General features: G+C 41.1%; 1 protein-coding gene across 1 annotated transcript; it reads right to left on the bottom strand.

Moving 5' to 3' along the window:
* Positions 1-55: 55 nt before the first annotated feature.
* slc6a8 (solute carrier family 6 member 8) lies at positions 56-18360 on the bottom strand. The gene is made up of 13 exons (XM_086067955.1): positions 17675-18360; positions 11792-11923; positions 10572-10839; positions 10214-10346; positions 6822-6956; positions 5393-5496; positions 5161-5285; positions 4884-4996; positions 4667-4804; positions 4493-4595; positions 2595-2695; positions 2235-2405; positions 56-2118 (listed from the first exon to the last, which is right to left on the bottom strand). Exons 1-13 carry the CDS (start codon positions 17976-17978, stop codon positions 1984-1986), a joined length of 1962 nt encoding a protein of 653 aa, XP_085924081.1. The 5' UTR covers positions 17979-18360; the 3' UTR covers positions 56-1983.
* Between the last annotated feature and the right edge of the window lie 521 nt (positions 18361-18881).

Below are 18881 nucleotides of genomic sequence, written 5' to 3'. Positions count from 1 at the left end.
ATTATGATTCAGTTAGTGGTTCAGTAAGTAACATGACAGAAAACGGAAATGTTGATCATTGTTTTCCAAAATAGGAGCAATTGATTTATTTTGAGTCAACACAAATATAATCACTCGGCTCATGGAGGACAGCAGAAATCACATATTTTTTGTCGAAAATCTGAAATGTCCAGCATTTAGACAATTTCAAAGTTAAAAATCTATTATACATTTTGATGTTTTTTTATTTTGATGAAGCACAAAAATAATGAATCTGCTTTTATGAAGGCCTGCGGAGGTCGGAGAATGTTTGCTTTGGATAATATCTATATTGGAGTAAATGCTGATCCAATTTAAGATTACATGTTGAATTGTTGACCACCTTAAAAAAAAATCGCTTCAGTTGGTAACACATGATTGAATTTAGTCCAAAGTAAATATATTAAGTTTAATTATGAGTTCCTTTAAATTAATATATTCACTTGAATTAAATTATCCAAAGTGACTCAAATCCAAAGTATTAAATTAACTCATAATTAAACTTAATATATTTACTTTGTACTATCTTAATTCAATCGTGTGTTACCAATTGAAGCGATTTTTAAAAAAGTTGATCAACAATTCAATTTCTAATCTTAAATTGGTTCAACAATTTTCTGTTTAGAGTGTGACATTGACTGGTGACCAGCCCGTTATTTGTCTATGGTGGACCCCCGCTATTCAAGGGGGAAAGAGACCAGGCTGATCCGTAAGTGGCGAAAATCCACATATAAGTGATGGCTATTGACAATTTCGAGACGATGTCAGAAGTCAAAATGGCGGGAAAGAACTCTTCACTCATTGAAAAGCATTGGACGTTGCATGGTTGTCATTTGATTTATGAGGATTATTTGGATTTTAAAATGAAATGTCCGAATGTTTGGTATTTTGAAATAGTGACAATTTGTTGTGTTTTTTTTAATCTTCTGTGGTTAACAAATTGTTGGTCAATTTGACCCGTTTTTTTAGTAAACAATGCTAAAAGCAGTATTTGTTCAGGGTTAAAAATCATCTATAAGTATTGCTAGTAGTAGTAATTAAGTTAATTATGAGATACAAGTAATGTTTAGTGGAACCGTTTCCCGTTTTTGACACTTTAGGTTAATTAGCACGCCCTCAAATCATTATTGCTGTTCCCGAATCCGGGAGGGTTAAACACCACTTCCTGCCAGTCACATTTTCACAGTAAAACGACACAACATTATTTACAACTTTTTCACATTTTCTTTTCGCGGATTTCAAGTGTTTTTGTTTGAACTTCCATGCCGCTTGCTGGTCATGTGACTCCTGTGATGCGTAAAACGGTCAACAACCAAAATTGCTACATGACGTCATCACTGATGTAGAAGCTAATGGCGACAGGAAGCATGTGATGCGGCGGCTCGGGTTAATGGATCGCCGCATGGAAGTAGATCCTACATCGACCATATTTGGTATGTTTTCTGAGTTTGGTGGTGACAGTTTACAAAAATAGAGTTAAAATCATCAAACACTGAAAATGTTTCAGCATTGAACGTTAAGAAAAAAAAATCATAAAACCAAAATACTTTTAAGTCGGTGTTAATGGGGACATATGGAGAAGTGCCTTATGGCATATGTCTCCTTTAAACCGACAACAAAATTCCCTTTAGTCAGTGTTAAAACCAAAATAAAAGCACAGCCCAAAGATTCTTATCATATACTGCATGAGAATTCGTCATACTGTACTTCCTGTTTGCATCAACAAAATAAAAGTCTGCTGATTGGCTGGTGAACAATAAATGGCATTAAGACAACAGCGTAAGGCAACGCGCACGACCACTCTTTTGTCTTCCTGTGCTGGTAAATTCTTTCCGGGCTGCCGGGGACGTTCTTGTGTTGCTTCACAGTGTTTTAATTTGGCGGGTCGGACAGGAAGACGAGCGTGATAAAGTGCGAGTGAGCGAGCAGGCTGACGTTGTGGGGGAGGGGGATGGGGGGGGGGTGTTACATGACGCTCTCGAAGATGATGACTTTGTTGTCATCGCTGGCGGGCGACAGCGAGCTGAGCGGCTTGACGTCGGGCGCCATGTACTCCAGGTGGTGGCTCCCCCACACCGGCGTGGTCAGATGAGCCCAGCGCTGCAAACGCAAAATATCATATACACATTTTCTGAAAAATACTTTAGCAAAGTTACATTACAAAGAATTTGCCCATCCCAGACCAGCAAATAAAGATGTTTGATGTGAACTCTGACCTGTACGAAGGAGCCTTTGGCGCGGAACACTTTGTAGACCAGACTGACCGGGATACACAACATGGACGACATCGCCAGACACCAGCCAATCACCTCGCCCCACCACGGGTACACGTACGTGTTGTTGTACGTCAGCGCCTTGTAGTTGACCAGATGGAACAAGAAAATGCCCTGCAAGGCACACACACATGAGACATTTTGCAGATATTTGACATATTTAAGTCAATAATCAATCTCCAACTTCAAAGCGTTGGGCCCAATCACAGCATTAAAGAACTTTCCCACAAGTTCCCACATTGACGATGAAATTCCTAACTGAGGAGACGTTTGGCGTAAGAAGTCATCCCACGCGTGACGTACCATGCACACGCACGGCGTGATGAAGGACCAGCACCATTTTATCCAGGGCAGCGGCCTGTAGCCGATCATACGCGCCACGTCGTCCATGAAGCGGTCGGCGCCTGCCAATGGAAGATGGCGTCATCGGCATTGGTATTCGTCATTGTCAATAATGTGTAAAAACATCATCCAAAAATGATTAATTCGCTCACATTTTGTAACATTATTTATGATTAATTTACTTCATACTGTATATCTGAAATTGTTGATTTTACTATTACATTTTTATTTTATTATTGAGAATAAATACAAAACCTGTATATTGAGATAAATGAATAAATAATATAACATTAAGAAATACATGTAAAATGGTTTATTTTTACAATACAATTAGAATACATTTTAAACGTATAGTTAAGTTAGTAAGTTAATGAAACAAATACATGTTAAATGCATATGTGAAATTGTTAATTGTACTAATATGTTCTTTATTTTTTTTATATCAATAAATCAATTATTTAATTCTAGAAACAAACATAATGAATAAAATAATAATAGATACAGTGGTGGTGTTTATTATTGTTTTTATTATTTATAGTTAAATATATTATGATTAAATAATTTATTTAAAAACCAAATACAAAATGTCATGATTTTTTTAATTTTACAAATTTATTTTCTTATTTACAAAAATAAATCATTTAGAAATATTACATAAAAGAAAAAGCATATACAAATATTACAGTAACAGCATTTTATTCAAATATTAAAATTTCTAATAAATTTTAAATAGTATTATTTATTTCAAATGTATTTAATTATAATAACCAAACAATTCTAATCATTTTTTAAATCTATTTGCAAATTTTTTTAAAAGCCAACCACAAAAAAATGATTGACAATAATATGTTCTATGCAGCCCCACTTGTTTAGTTTTTTTAAATATTGCATGAGTAGAATATGAGTTAAGCAGCAAAATCCAGCAGTTTTTATCCAAATTATTTTGCCACTTGCTGTCGAGTGAGAATGACAGTTGCTCAGGTCTCGGGTAACAACCAATCACAGCTCAGCTTCATAAAACGGGTAAACTGTAATTTGGTCGTTGCCTAAACTCTGAGTAACTGTGATGTCATTTTTAGTCGACACAAAGTGTCAAAATGGCCGCCCCCTGAGATGGATAAAAATGGCTGGATTTTGCTTCCTAACTCATATTCCACAAATGTAATATTCATCAGAATACCATGTTTAGACTAGTGAGATCTCATATAACATATTATTGTCAAGAAATGCTAAAGGTTGACTTCCCTTTTAATTCATTCACTGCCATTGACAGCTATAGTCGTCAAAAATTAATTTGAACTATTTTTATGAATTACATTTTTTTCCATTTTTGTTAACAAGAGCATGAAAACCTAGAATTTTTTGAATAATTTTTTTTGTACATTTAGAACAGATATAAAATTTAGTGAAGTCATGCGATTAATTACGATTACAAATTGTAATCCCTTGATGCCCCTAATTTTTAATAATCTTTTCTTTTCTTTAAAAACAAACAAACATTTATTTATTGATTTCATTTTTTATAATGTTTTTTTTTTATGAAAAGATTACTAAAAATGAGGAACGTCGGGCACTAACAATTTTTAAACGTAATTCATCGCACGACTTCACTAGTTAACTTACGATTAATCACAAACTTTATATCTGTTCTAATACAATTTTTTTTAAATATGTTTTCATACTAATAGAAATTAGTTAAAATAATTTTTTGACGTCTATAGCCGTCAATGGCAGTGAATGAGTTAATTTTTTATTTTATTTTTTTTTATGCATCAAGGCGATGTGCTTAATCATTTGGATGATAGCCTACGACTTCATTGCATTTTTTATATGTAATATGTAAGCGATGATGCTCGTACCGTAGACCCAGGCCACCACCATGCATTCCCAAAAGGCCTGCCACAAGAGTGTCATCCCGCTGGCCGAGTAGTAGTCAAACAACTGGAACACGTACATTCCTCCCTGCAATAGCAACAAATTGGATTCATGGCCTTGCGCGGCGCCGGGCCGATGTACTGGCGGCGGCCACCGACCTGCGTCACCATGGAGATGTCGATGATGAAGCACAGGAAGCAGCAGAAGGCGACGGAGATCTCCCTCTTGTAGCGGTGTTCGTATTTACCGGGGAACAGATCCAGGATGCCCGTCACGAAACCTTCAACGCCGACAAACTGAACGCACGCACACGGGACGTTGTGACCATCGCACTAATAGCGCATTGGTGTGTGTGCTTGTGTGTGTGTTTGTCACCTGACTGTCCAGGCCAAGCAGCAGTAGCATGAAGAAGAAGAGCGCTGCCCACAATGGTGCCACTGGCATCAAACTGACCGCCTTTGGATATGCGATGAATGCCAAACCAGGACCTGAGATACACGTACACACATTTAGGGGAACGGAAATGGCTTAAAAATTATTTTTTTTAAAGTTAACTCCACGTGGTTAAAAGTTAGCTCCACGAGGTCAAGCCTGACCAAAGATTTAGCATTTAGCATCAAGCTAACGTGACAACCAGAGGCAAAGTGGTCACCTGACTCTGCGACCTGCGAAATGTCCACATTCTGCTCGGCCGCCATGAAGCCCAGGATGGAGAAGACCACGAAGCCGGCAAAAAAGCTGGTCCCGCTGTTGATCAGTGCCAGCACTAAGGCGTCTCTGAGGGCGGGAAAACACAAACGCTGAGCGGCGCGCCGTTCCGGTTCCACCGTTCCGGTTCCACCGTTCCGGTTCCACCGTTCCGCCGCCGCTACTCCTACACGTACTTGTAGCAGTCGTTGTTGAAGCGGTTGTAGCTGCCCAGAGCTGTCAGCGCTCCCAGACCGATGGCGTATGAGAAGAACACCTGCGTGCCGGCGTCGATCCACACCTGCGGGGTTCACGTCTCAAAGTTGATCATCTCAGCCGCAAATGTAGTCATACATCCATAAGGCATCTTGTGAATAAACCCCACGCATTTTATACATTATTGTATGTATTCATGGGACAACACTGAAGAAAATATTCTCACAATTAAAATGACTCAACACAAACCACCAGCAACAAAAGTGAGTACACCCATGAGTGAAAATATTGGAAGTTCAATATGGTACCTCATGGGAAAGAACTCCATGAGGATCTAAAAAGGACTGAGGACTTCCCTGAGGCCCAGATCCTTCTCCTTGGACTACACAGCCTTCTCTCAGGACTCAAACATTCTTTTGGGACTACCTTCATTGGGACTATGAAGACTATGAAGAAGAATCGTTCTCTGTGGACTATAACGTTCTTTAAGGACTTGAACTTTCTCTAGAGATTATTATATCTTCTCTGGAATAAAACCTTGAATTGGGACTGAACCTTGTCTTGGGACAGAAAACTTTTCTCTGGGCTGCAACCTTCCCTGGGGACTAGATCCTTATCTTGGGGACTAAAACCTTTTTCCTGGGTATGTCAACCTTCTCTTTGGACATGAACCTTCTCACTGGACTGCAACCTTTCCTGTGGACTAGATCCTTCTCCTTCAACTATAGACTTCTTTCAGGACTCAAACCTTCTTTTGGAACTACCCGCTTTGGGGACTAAATCCTCTCTGGACTATAACACTCTTTAAAGACGTGAACTTTCTCTAGAGATTAGTATATTGTCTCAGGGCTAAAACCTTTAATTGGGACTAGAACTTTGTCTTTGGACTGAAGAAGTCTCTCTGGGCTACAACTTTCCCTGGGCATTAGATCCTTCTCTTGCCACTACAATTTTCTTAAATGACTAGAACCTTAACTAGGTACTGGAATCATCTCCTGGACTCAAACCTTGACTTGGGAGTACAACCTTCTCTTGAGATGAGAACCTTCACTTGGGACTAGGCTCTTCTTTTCAGACTAGCACCTTTACGTAGGATGAGAACCTTCTTTTGAGACTAGAACTTTGACCTTGACAACCTTCTCTCTGGATCAGAAACCTTTCTCAGGGCTACAACCTTGTTTCTTGTGGCTGAAACGTCTGTCTTTCATTAGTTTGGTGCTTACCTACTGTATATCCTAAACATATTGGGAGTGAACATTTGTAGTCATCATGTCTTAAAGAATGAGAGGCAGATCTGCCACATCCAATATGGCAGACGCATTGTTGTATCACAGAAACGGGCCAATCCACTCAATGAGGTGTCTCTGTGTATACAGAATACGTCTCTGATCTCAGTGACCCCAGACTGACCTGAGCCTCTTCCAGTTTGGACCAATCAGGTTTGATGTAGTACATGATGCCGTCGTACGCTCCAGGCAGGGTGACTCCACGGACCAGCAGGATGATCAGCACCACGTACGGGAAGGTGGCCGTGAAGTACACAATCTGAAACAGACACACGTCAAACAGTCTGCCTGCGGAATGTTCCGTGATGACTTGAGAAAGTGGGGCAAGAAAAAAAACTAAAACAAGATGAAGGCAAATATCAAGTTCAGGGGAACGCAACTCCATTTCACCTGATCCACCAAAGACAAACTTTTCTGTGTGTGAATGTGGTGGAAACACAAAACAGTTCTCTGGACTGTTTCAAACTCCCCGTAAACATCGTCTGCACTGGCCCGTAAGAATACATCATTTGATTATAGGTCATTTTCAGGGTACATAAAACTTCAACTATTTTCATTGGTTACATTTGAAATGAATCGTGAGGTCAAGTTTAACAAGCAGCTCACATGGCTTGATCCTTTACGACATTTATTTTTACTGCTCTCATTCTCATGTGTGTGTGAATGTGTGTGTGTGTGTGTGGGGGGGGGGGGGGTGCTTCGACGACCCGAGTCACCTCGAGCACCTCGTATAGTTTTGCACCACCTGCCGCTGAACGCCATCAGGGATGTTTGTATTGAGAGCCAAGCTCCGTGAGAGCACACACACACACACACACGCTCATCGAAACACACGCAGACACACACACACACGCATGCAGTGCATGAGGTTGTTATCAATGGATTGTATTACTCGTCGGTTTGATGTTCTAGATAAGCGCTGGTGCACATGGCCCATTCCGTCATTCAATCCAGTTTATTTTAAAGGAACCCTGACTGTCATGACAAGTTTGCTATAAATTATTTATTTGGCTGTTACTAACATAACTATGAGATTCAGTTTTCAAAAATCATTTCCAAAATACATTTTGTAGATGTTTTATTTGGACGTACGCCGCCATTGTTATTTACGTCGCAACGCATTCCGTGCGTAGTGACGTAGAACGGCGGCTGGCTCGCTGCCGAGCAATGTGAAACACGTATAAAGGAAGCAAGGTAAGTCTTGTAGCGTTCCTAAAGAAACAACATGCGATCGGGAGAGTCCCCCTCGTCCACGCCGTGCTTTCGTCATTCACCAGACGCATTCAAGAGTTTTGATCGTCCCTTTAGGAACGCTACGAAGGCTTACCTCGCTTTCTTTATAAGCGTTTCACATTGCTCGGCTGAGAGAAAACCGCCATTCTACGTCACTACGCACGGAATGCGTTGCGACGTAAATAACAATGACGGCATGCGTAAAAATAACGTTTCTACAAAATGTATTCAACTGGAAAGGATTTTTGAAAACTGAATCTCATAGTTATGTTAGCAACAACCAAATCAATAATATAGAGCAAACTTGTCATGACAGTCGGGGTTCCTTTTAACATGTCCACTTTTCAAAAGTCCTGGAGTATTAGTTGCATTTATTTGCGTTTTCCCCCTAAAATTTATTCATGAAATTTTTTTTTCCATTCATGTGATATAATTCTTATATTGTTGTAGATATAATAAAATAAACGATAGCGTAAAATGAGTACCAGTGTACCAGTATATGTTTCCATCCACTATCCACTGTCTATCCTGCGTGTGGGGTTCAGGATCGCAGGGCACACCTTAGACCGGTCAGTCAATCACAGGTCACACAACCATTCACACCGTCACCACTACGCCGTCAGTGGCTCGAACCAGGGACTTATTTAGGAGTTTCAGGGCTCAGACGTTTTAACGAACGTCAACATTTTAATGAAGTTATACAATTTTACCTTTAATAGTTTATCAATCTCACATATTCCCGCACATTGCATTTGATCAAAAAACACATTTAAAATGTGCTTACATGATCACAATCAGTTTTTAATATAAGAAATTAAATAGTTCAAATGGGTAAAAGGACAAAAACTGACCAAAAGGCAAGTATGCATAATATCTGATCAGACATTTTGATTTATCAAACGCAGTTAAACCAACAAAATGAAGCCAGCTAACACTGCACTTCCTGTTAGTGCTCTTATTTTGAAACCTATTCTCACCACTTCTGGTGCGCTATTTGACAAACTGATGCTAACTTTATGATCACCACAAGACGACAGTCATCTGTCGCCATTATGTGCCATTGCCGTGACGTTACAGGTTATGTGTTGTTCATTCCTAGTCATGTATTAAACTACTTTTACTGTAGGTATTAAATTATTGTGACTTGGTGATAACCTCAATAACAAAGGTGGGCAGGAAGTACTTTTGTACAAGGTGCAAAGTGTACTTAATTGCATACGGTGAATTAATATTAGCTGATTGTAATCAGGAAATGTTAACTAATGTGCTGGCTGGAGTAGAGGCCCAAACAGTTTATAATGCAGCCTGGGAATTCGCCAGATTACTCACTCCTGGCCTGGCTCAAACAATGCTTTATTTATTTGTAGGAAATAATTGTTTAATTGATATATTGTAATACAAGTTATTGGTACAATAATCAGTATTATTTTGTACCTGCATAATAGTCACTTTTCAGGAAACCCCAAAAGTAATTTGTAAAAATAATGGTCAATAATTTGCAAAAGTAATACCCAGACAGACACGTGTGGACTGACCAATAGTATAGATTTGTGGACAAAAATAAGAAATGTACCAATTAGTGACTTTTGAGGTTTCGGCCCAATTTAAATAAAAAATAAATAAATCAAATGCCCTTTTTAAATGATGGTTCAAAATGTTTGATTACTGCGACAGGCACAGTATCACCCCCCCACCCAGCACCCCCCCACCCCCACCCCATCCACCCCATGCAGAAGTCAAAGCGACATTGTCCCATTGTGTGATGTCATAGCTGGAATACACATACCACCTTCATGTGACGCATTATGTAACATTAGGCCACACACACATACACGCACGCACACCGTCTCAGTCACGTCCCACTGCAGAATAAATGACCCCTCCCCCCTTCACCAAGGACAAATCACAGGCCGCCACATCACAGCCTCGCCGTGTCCCTACTCAGACCTCCTCCCAGCATCGTTGCCATGGGAACGCTTAGTCTGCCATGTAACTACGTGTGTGTTTGCGCTCAGACAGAGTGCCCGCTCACGTTCGGGTTCGAGGTAGGCTCGTTTGGGTTTGGCGGCTGATCACGTGAACTTTGACCACGCGTGAGTGCTTTGCAGCGCATACAAACACGCATACACACACACGCTCGCGCGAAGGACACAGACAAGGTCAGTATGCAACTGAGTCAGTATGCAACTGAGTCCAACCATCTCTCTCTGACGTCACTGGCTGATGATGCGAGCAGTGTGAGTCTGCGTCATGCGGTATTAGCATGTTGCCGGCGTGTTTTACCTTTCCGGTAGATTTGACGCCTTTCCACACGCAGAAGTAGATGAGCAGCCACACGGCCATCAGACACAACATCAACTCCCAGTTGATTTGACCCGGATCGTCTAAGCCCGAGGAGATTTTCAAAACCTCGTTCCTGCACACATGCGCACCACACAAACGTTATGTGACGCATTACAGAATAGAGGTCATGTCACCTGACACACTACATGAAAAGTTATAAGGCAAACTGTGTGACATAACTGTGACAGTACACGACACACTACATGATATTACATTTTATGTGACAACTTACACTAGATGTCACGCTGTCACATGACACGTAACATTGACTCAACACGACACGTTACATGGCACTCACTCCCAGAACTCGATGATGGGCGACGTGGCCTGGGCCACTTGGGCGCAGGTGAGGTTGCTGCCGGCGATGGTGGCGTTGTCGCTGGCGTTGTTGCATTGGTGGAGGTTGAAGGCGTCCACGCAGGCGTGGGTGTTCCAGGGGTTGCCGCACGTGGACCACGGCAGGTGGGAGCTGAACGACTTGATGAGGTAGTAGAAGGCCCACGCCAGGACCATGATGTAGTACGTGTTGCAGAAGAATACGATCACCATGGACGCGTAGCCCAGACCTAAACGTAAGGAGGATAGGACAGTGGCTTTCAAACGTTTTGCAGACATAATGATCGATGTTAAAACTTAAATACAACTGAACTGCACTTAACAAGTGAGCTGCTATGGATTTAAACAAAAAGGTTTAAGCGACTGTAACATTTTATACAGTTTGATGATTTAACTAGTCATTTGCAATTTCAGGAGAAATGGAATGACACGTGGATTGATATTGAAAACTGCAATATAAATATGTGACTGAGAATGAATAGAGTTTTTTTGTGGAAACTTTATTTGGGAAAATGTTGCATTTTTGGTAAATAGGAATTTTGGGCATTTTAATTGAATGAGCAGGAAATTTTGAATGACAAATGGGAACAACATGAGTTTGGTATGTTGAAAAAAATCATTGAAAATAAAAAAGGGAATTTTGTGTGTGTATTGTAATGGTGAGAATGCTGTATTTTTTTGAAAATCGTTCCCAAAGAGAATGGAATGAGCATAAATGATTTAAATTTCAAATGTGAATGATATAAATATGTAATGTTGAATGTGACATTGTAATTAATGATAAACATTTGGGGAAACTTGGCCTCATTGGGATGAATGGGGAATTTTTGGGTGAAAAATGCAGAATTTTGGGAAAACCGTGAATATTTGGAATGAGAAAAATACAAGCCCAAAGGTGTGAATTTCTGGAATATGTTGAAATTAGAATGATGTGAATCGGATGGAATATGTGGAAGGAGATGCATTTCAAATAAGCGGTCAGCAGTCACACAATTAAGTGATTCTTTTACATACCACTAGAGGGAGTCCACTAATACTAGTGGTACACATACAGTATCACACGTTGAGAACCTCTGGCCTATTTTTACCACGTGCAGCACTTTGCGAGTCCTCCTTGTGGGAAGCATACTTCAACTTCCCGATGGCATAATTAGGACAAGGAGAAGTGGGTGCATGGCCTACCCTTGAAAAGCGGCGCGATGTTCCACACGTTGATGCTTCCCGCCTTCATGAACTGACCCAACGAGATCTCCAGGAAGAAGATGGGAACCCCGCCCATAAAGACAATCAGCAGGTACGGGATGAGGAAGACGCCTGGCCGGGAACAGAGAGGAAGGAGAAGTGTTCTAAGTGACCTCGTCAAGTTAACCATTAACGTGCTCTACTTTTTGTCACGTACGCGTTTTTGGTCATAACGGTTAACTCGCAACAAAGCCACATCCAATATGCAGTAGTATGCATGTAGACCTACAAAAAATATAGTTAGTGTAGTAATATTGCTGTCATTGTTATTAATGAATGTCATAATGTAAGTGTAAAGCACACAATTTACACTTTGTGTTGAAATATATTATGCCAATAGATCACATGGTGGTGAAGTGGCCTTGACTTGTTGACCAACAGTCTCAGGAGACCAGCTAAGGACAGTAATATGAAAATGAGGACAAGAATATGGAAATGAAGATGGTAAAGATGATGATGTAAGCCTTATAGATGTATTTAAAGAACCAAAGTTAAAACAATTTTTGGGGGCTAAAATCTCTCCCTTTGAGACGTGTTATACATTTTTATTAACGCAGATGAAATAGGACATAAATGAGCCCAAAAGGACATGTTGTTGATATTAACTCATTCAGTGCCATTGACGGCTATCGACGTCAATTTTTTTAAAACTATTTCAATGAGTTTTAAAAAAAATTCCCCTTTTGTTATTTTTTTTTTAATATTTTCTTTCTTTTTTTAAAAAAAAGAAGAAGAAAAGATTATTAAAAATTAGGGGCGTCAGCCAATTTTTTTTTTTTATTGTAATTAATTGCATGACTTAACTAGTTATTTTCATTATTTAAAAAAAAAAAAAAGATTACAAATCGTCAGGCGATTAAAATTTGTAATCCTAATTAATCGCATGACTTCCCTAGTTAACTCACGATTAATCACACATTTTATATCTGTTCTAAATGTACAATAAAACAAAATGTCTAGGTTTTCATACTCTTGTTAACAAAAGTAAAAACGAATTTTTGACATCTATAGCCGTCAATGGCAGTGAATGAGTTAATGACAATCTGCCATTCAGCGTTGACGGCTACGGAATCACGTCACGTGCACGCGATTGGCGGAGAGCACAAAGTGAAACGTGTTACCACGCTAAGCTGCAGCCAGTGCTACAGTTAGCAAGATAATCTGGCTAATCCTAGCTAAATCAGTGTGCTAATTGGGTTTTTACTTTTATTTTTAGAAAAACACTCTATTTACAAAAGAAAATGAACAGAAAGTATGTTGATATATCATTAACAAGACAAGCAAACTTAGTACAACAAGAGCACTGAACTTCAGTTTATTTTGATGAACACTGTGTAAAATTACTTTGTTCATATAAATATTCAAGTTCCCTGTGGTCTTGTAGAAATACAATTCCAGGTTCAATCTCACGTTCATGTAACGCCTCCTCAAGGCCATAGCAGTTGAGTTAGGGCTCGAGCGCAATTCGTCTCTTCAACTGATATAAATAGCCATCTTGGCTTCCATGATACAAACTGGCTTCTTCCTTCTTGTGTTTGACCCCACAGAAAACAACGCCTAAGAGAAAGTTGTGCCTGTGATTATCATTAATTAGTGACTGAGTAGTCAACGAGTCAACTTAACTACTCCGCATTGACGTTTAACGCTTGAAGTCAACTCATCGCAAATCACGTTTTTGTAGGGGGTCTCGTCTAAATCGGCCAATTCACAAAGGACGTACAACTTGAGGAGAAGCAAAATGTGCAGCCAACAAGGCGACAGTCATCATACGTTGAAAATAAACTGGTGGTGAGGAGGGATAGCAGTTAGCCTAGCTAATTCTGACTTCTATTTGCCAGTAGTTTTGAAAGATACCAGCGGTACCTTGTACTGGCGGTGGACGAGGGCAAAGACACCAAGTGAAACTCCATCTCCGTTGCCAAAATGTTATGGCTAATGTTAGAGTAGACAATATTAAGTATTGTACTCTTTGCGTGTTCAATTAACTGAATGGTGAGATTCTGGTGAAGAAGTCCCTTTGCAAAGGTATCATTAAAACAGAAGCTTCTGATGACAAAAACTGACGACACTCAAACCGTGTTCTGGTCAGATTGTGTCTTCTCTACCCCGGCACATCATTATTTATTGAAAAGTGGGTGAATATGAAAAGTCTCCTCCCATCAGCCCACAATACATTTGTTTACAACTCAGTAAATACAAGAGAATCCCTCTCTACTCCCTCAGCGAGTTCAGCAAGTTCCCATAGGTATAAATCAGATTAGAGAAAAACAATCATACATCAGCCTGTCTCTTCCGACAGGTACCAGACTACACTCCCTTCAAAATAGCAGATGGAAGAAACCCGTTGCCCCTCTCTTCTCATAAATCTGAGACAGATAAGAATACAATTCTATTCATTGAGCCATACTGCTATAACTAAATCCAAAACGGCTAAAATATAAATTGAAACTGAAAAACAATGTTAATAACTTAACATTAATAACGCGCAGATAGCTGTGTGCTAACAAGAAGTTGATCCATTACAGAAGTTATATGCTGACGCACAGCATTGCAAAATACACTGCACTGATGTCAATGTACAAACAAAAACAGACAAGTGAAATAGAAACAGAGGAATGATTGTAATTTTCAGGAGCTTGCTTGCATTGTCTCATTTTACAGCACATTATGACGCCAGTCTCCGAAAGTCGCTTTCAGTGTTAATGTTGTCGCAAATAAAGTCCTCGTTAACACACAGTTGTTGTCTGTGACTGTGAATCATTAGAAATTTGCCATTTGTGCCACTGCTCTGTTCCCTGCTGCCAGTCCCGCCGCTAATATGAATATTTTAAGATTAGCAGTGATCGTAATAGCTGAAGCTAGCAAAGCTAACCGCTATTCCCATCCGCCACCATTTTATGAAGAATGTCTCGCCTTGTTGGAAGGACTTAATCCTCTTTCATCTTTAACTGCTTCAAACATCAACGCCTTTGTGGGAATGGAAGATTTGTTGTTTTGTTATGATTGTATTATTGTTAATGTTTTATGTTGTGTGTTTGAAAGCGCTATATACCGGTAAATAAAGATGACTTGACTTGTTAGCTGGACATTTTGCTGTTCCATAAAGCTTTGAAAAGAGCACAAAGGCAAGAGGAAAGTCCGGTTTGGAAGTTGTATATATATCATTAAATGAAACTGGTGGGGGGAAAAAAGGAAAGGTTGGCTGTACTGTCCTGAAAAGTATTAACAACATCCTAGATTAGACGACTTTGACTCAACTTTCATCACATTGTAGTCGACAATAAACTAAAATAGTTTTTTCAACCTCTAGTTCCTTCACATATGTGTTTCTCAACCCTGGTCCTCGGGGCCCACTATCCATCCCGGTTTTCATGTCTCCCTGGTCGCAGCTGAGGATCATTATCAGGTTTCTCCAGAGCTCGCTTTTGAGCTGTCATTGGGATCAGCGGATAGTGTGCCCCGAGGTCCCGGGTTGAGAAACACTGACATAGGCTACAGGTCAGCACTAGTGAGGGTATTGGTTTGGAACCCAACGATTTATCCCCTCGGTAAATAAGCGACTCTGTCACCCCGACCTGTGTGACAGGTCGCAGTCTTTGTGATTTGATGCCAACGAGTGGATGATTCACAGAAGCAAACAAATGACTTGGCGTATCTTGGTGAACTGTCATCAATGCGATTTGACGTGTACGTCGGGCCTCCCCGCCAGCAGGTGGTGCCGCGCACCAATTTCGGGCAGCGGCACCTGGGGCTCGGCCAATTGGATTAAAGGATTATTGTCAACTGCCGCTTAACTGTGGCGCACGTGGCGTCAGGGATGACCGCGTCACGCTTGTACACACTGAAAATATCCCACGCCTTTCAACCTTGCAGCACGCTGCGCCGAGTCACTATGGCAACCAACCATCAATAGTCGAGAGAGGGCGGGGCAAGAGACATGTTACCCTGGCAACCAGACTGATGACTCAGCCAAAAAAAGATCCTGGAATCTCTCCAGAAACACACAACCCACAAATGCACAAATCAACACACACGCAGAAACAATCAATCAACACAAAACACACACACTTATAACACACAATGTGACGGGATGGAGGAGGAGACGCCGGAAGAATTTAAGGTAGTAGGGAAAGAAATTAGATCGAGCACTAACAAAGATCCGAGCCGTCATGGCCGCCCATTGAGTCATTGACAAATGTCAGGAGTTTGTTTGACCTTCAAACGGCGCCAAAGTCAGCGGGCGTCCGGCGACGCACGGCAACTTTACGTTCAAGTGACCTTCATGCGTGTAACGAGCTCGGCGCCGTCTTGGCGAGGTGAGCGATCACTTTTTGGTTGGAGGCGGCAGCGTACAGTACACACACAAAAGAAGAGTGTCACCTTCATCTGCATCCTGTGAGAGCGAGTGGACCTTTTCCTCCCTCGCCCCCCCCCCCCCCCCCCATCGCGCCCACAGCCATCACTTGTCCTTCTCCCAAACACCGCCGCTGATTCAGCAGATGGTGTGCGCATGCGCATGTGGTATAGGTGAGTTTTTACGAGTTTGTATAAGTGTGTGAGTGTGATTGTGTGTACGTGTAGCGTGTTTGTGTGAGTGAGTTTATGAACATTGGCAATGGGGGCGTAACAATTGCCAATCTGTCAATCAATCAACCAAGTCGTGAAAGACAAAGCAAATGGCCGCTGCCGGTGGGCGGGGTTAAACTTTACTTTGGAAATCCAACATACGATCTCAATTTTACCCCACTTTTGTCAAAACATTTATGTTATGCATGATAATAAAAATTTACATTTTAATGGGTCAATAATTCCTCATCACAAAATGGCCGTCAAACGGCTAAGAGTGTCAAAATGCGTCCATTCGAGGCAAAGTGACCGGCCAGGGCAAAATATTTGCACAAAGTACAAAAGTTTCTAACGTTCATAAATGTTTGCTTTTGCATCAAACACTGTAAAAAGGCAACAAAATTGCCAAATTATCTTCCACTTGTCATCATTTCTTAAGTGGCTTCTGACTGTTTGCAGCCATGTTGTTAGTTGAAGCAAAAAACAAAAACAAACAAACTTCATTTTCTTAATAATTTGTCTCGCTCTTGCAGATGCAACTTTATACTGATTATATTGTTTTATTATTCTTGTTTCATTTAGAGTTTTTATCTTGGGGGGGGGGGGGGAGTTACACCGAAAATATCTGAAAAATATGACTTATTTTCTTGTTTTATTGTGAATTCTTATTTGGGAAAAATACAAACTGATTGGTGACAATGATGCTTTTATTTTGTCTTGTTTTCTCACAAATTCTCATCTAAGTGAAAGTATGAATTTGTTCTGTTACTATTGTTATCGTTTTATTTTGAATATGTTTTCTTGGAAAAGCATCATTTGGGTAATAGTTTATATATACTGTATGTCTCTTTAAAAAAGAACTTCGTTTTGGCAACATTGAGACTTTTTTCTATGCATGACTTAATTTCCAGTGTCAAAACGAATTCTTATTTGCAAAAACACATCATCTTGGTGAAAAATATGACTTAATTCTGTTAATTTTGCTATACTGTGAATTGTTACATTATTATGATTATTTTGTAATACGTATTATGGAAAATACAATCGATTTATTATACTTTTTCTTGTTTATCTATTGAGAGAAAAAAATATGTTTTTCTTCCGAATTTTGTGTTAGGAAAAAAGCCAGTGCTGTCCTGTACTTGTTTGCAGTGCGTCGGCATACAGGCAGGCCAAGCTCGGAGACAAGTGGCAAGGCGGCATGTTTATTTATTTATTATTTTTAAAAAGTTTGAATACTTTTTAGTTTTTGCTCACCTCCTCCGTTCTTGTAGCACAAGTAGGGGAATCTCCACACGTTCCCCAGGCCGACCGCGAAGCCCACGCACGACATGATGAAGTCCATTTGCCTGCTCCACGTCTCGCGCTCCTGACGCACCGGCGGTGGCCCCCCCACCACCACGCCGCCTTTCTTGCCCTCGGGTCCGGGTCCGTCCGACCCGGGTCCGTCGGGCCCGGCCGCCGCCGCCATCAGCTCTCCCCCGAGGTGACTCCCCCTGGTCTCCTCCGGGGGCAGCAGTGAGCAGGTGGAGGGAAGTGGGGGCGCACTCTGCCTGTCCATCAATCAAAAAGACGCTCGGTCCAAAATATCCAAAAGCTTTTTCTTTTCTTTTTTTCCCTTCTCCCCTATCAAGTCTTAGCTGTCAATCAAATCAAGGTGGAAACGTTCCAAAAGAATCAAACCCAAATCAAACGTCCAAAAGGTTCCGACGTCGACGTTCAGAAACAATCCACAAAACACTTGAACGTCAGCTTGAAGAATCTCATCAGCGGGCAGACTGAGGGGAGGGAGGGGGGTCACCACCCGACGAGCATGGGGTCGCCGAGTCCTCTTTCCAGTCCGTGTGGTGTGGGTGCTCGGGGGTCTGCACCGGAACGCGCAAGTCTTCTTGTAACGAGACGCAGGCCGAGTGGGGGTTGGCTGATCCTGCTCTTGATCCTGTGAGCGCCCGGGCGGCCAGAGCGAGCTTTTTAAAGGGGATGCTGCTCAGGGTGACGTCACTGCGCCCGCCCCGCCCCCCACCGTTACTGACGTCACAGGCAAGGGTCTCCCTACTGAAGGGCAGCATGAATGAATGAGCCTCATTAATGGCAGCGCAAGAGGATTGTCATAGGTGGTGTGGAATGCACGCTCGCTTGAAGGACTTATATAAATCAAAGTATTTATTTCAATATGGATCACTTGACTGAATGAACGTAATCGTGCCACCGATCATCAAAAGCGCAGCAGTTGACGGCGGGGCGGGGCTTAAAGTGACGTAATCACTAATTGGATTTGTTGTCCTCGTCCATAATTAACCAAGTCTTTGTTTCCCTCTGGTGGACGCAGTAGCAAACTACAACCATGTGCTCTGATTACGGCAGACATGAGACGGGGTCCTCCCGCTCCCAGGTTTGAAACACTAGTACTTGTTTTACACCTTAACCCTAGTTTAAAAGCTTGACCCTGGTCTGAAATGCAAAT

The sequence above is a fragment of the Leptonotus elevatus genome, chromosome 2, assembly GCF_054856555.1.
Source record: "Leptonotus elevatus isolate MCC_2025b chromosome 2, RoL_Lele_1.0, whole genome shotgun sequence".
In the NCBI taxonomy this organism is placed as follows: Eukaryota; Metazoa; Chordata; class Actinopteri; order Syngnathiformes; family Syngnathidae; genus Leptonotus; species Leptonotus elevatus.
Note: the sequence above shows the minus strand (reverse complement) of the source record. Positions and strands in the feature narration are given on the sequence as shown.

Excerpts from the sequence above, each read along its gene's own strand:
- slc6a8 (XM_086067955.1), bottom strand. The coding sequence starts at position 17,978 with ATGGACAGGCAGAGTGCGCCCCCACTTCCCTCCACCTGCTCACTGCTG. Across the intron at positions 10,347-10,571 it reads CCCATCATCGAGTTCTGGGA|GAACGAGGTTTTGAAAATCT; the intron begins GTGAGTGCCATG and ends GCATGTGTGCAG. Across the intron at positions 5,286-5,392 it reads TTCAACAACGACTGCTACAA|AGACGCCTTAGTGCTGGCAC; the intron begins GTACGTGTAGGA and ends TCCCGCCCTCAG.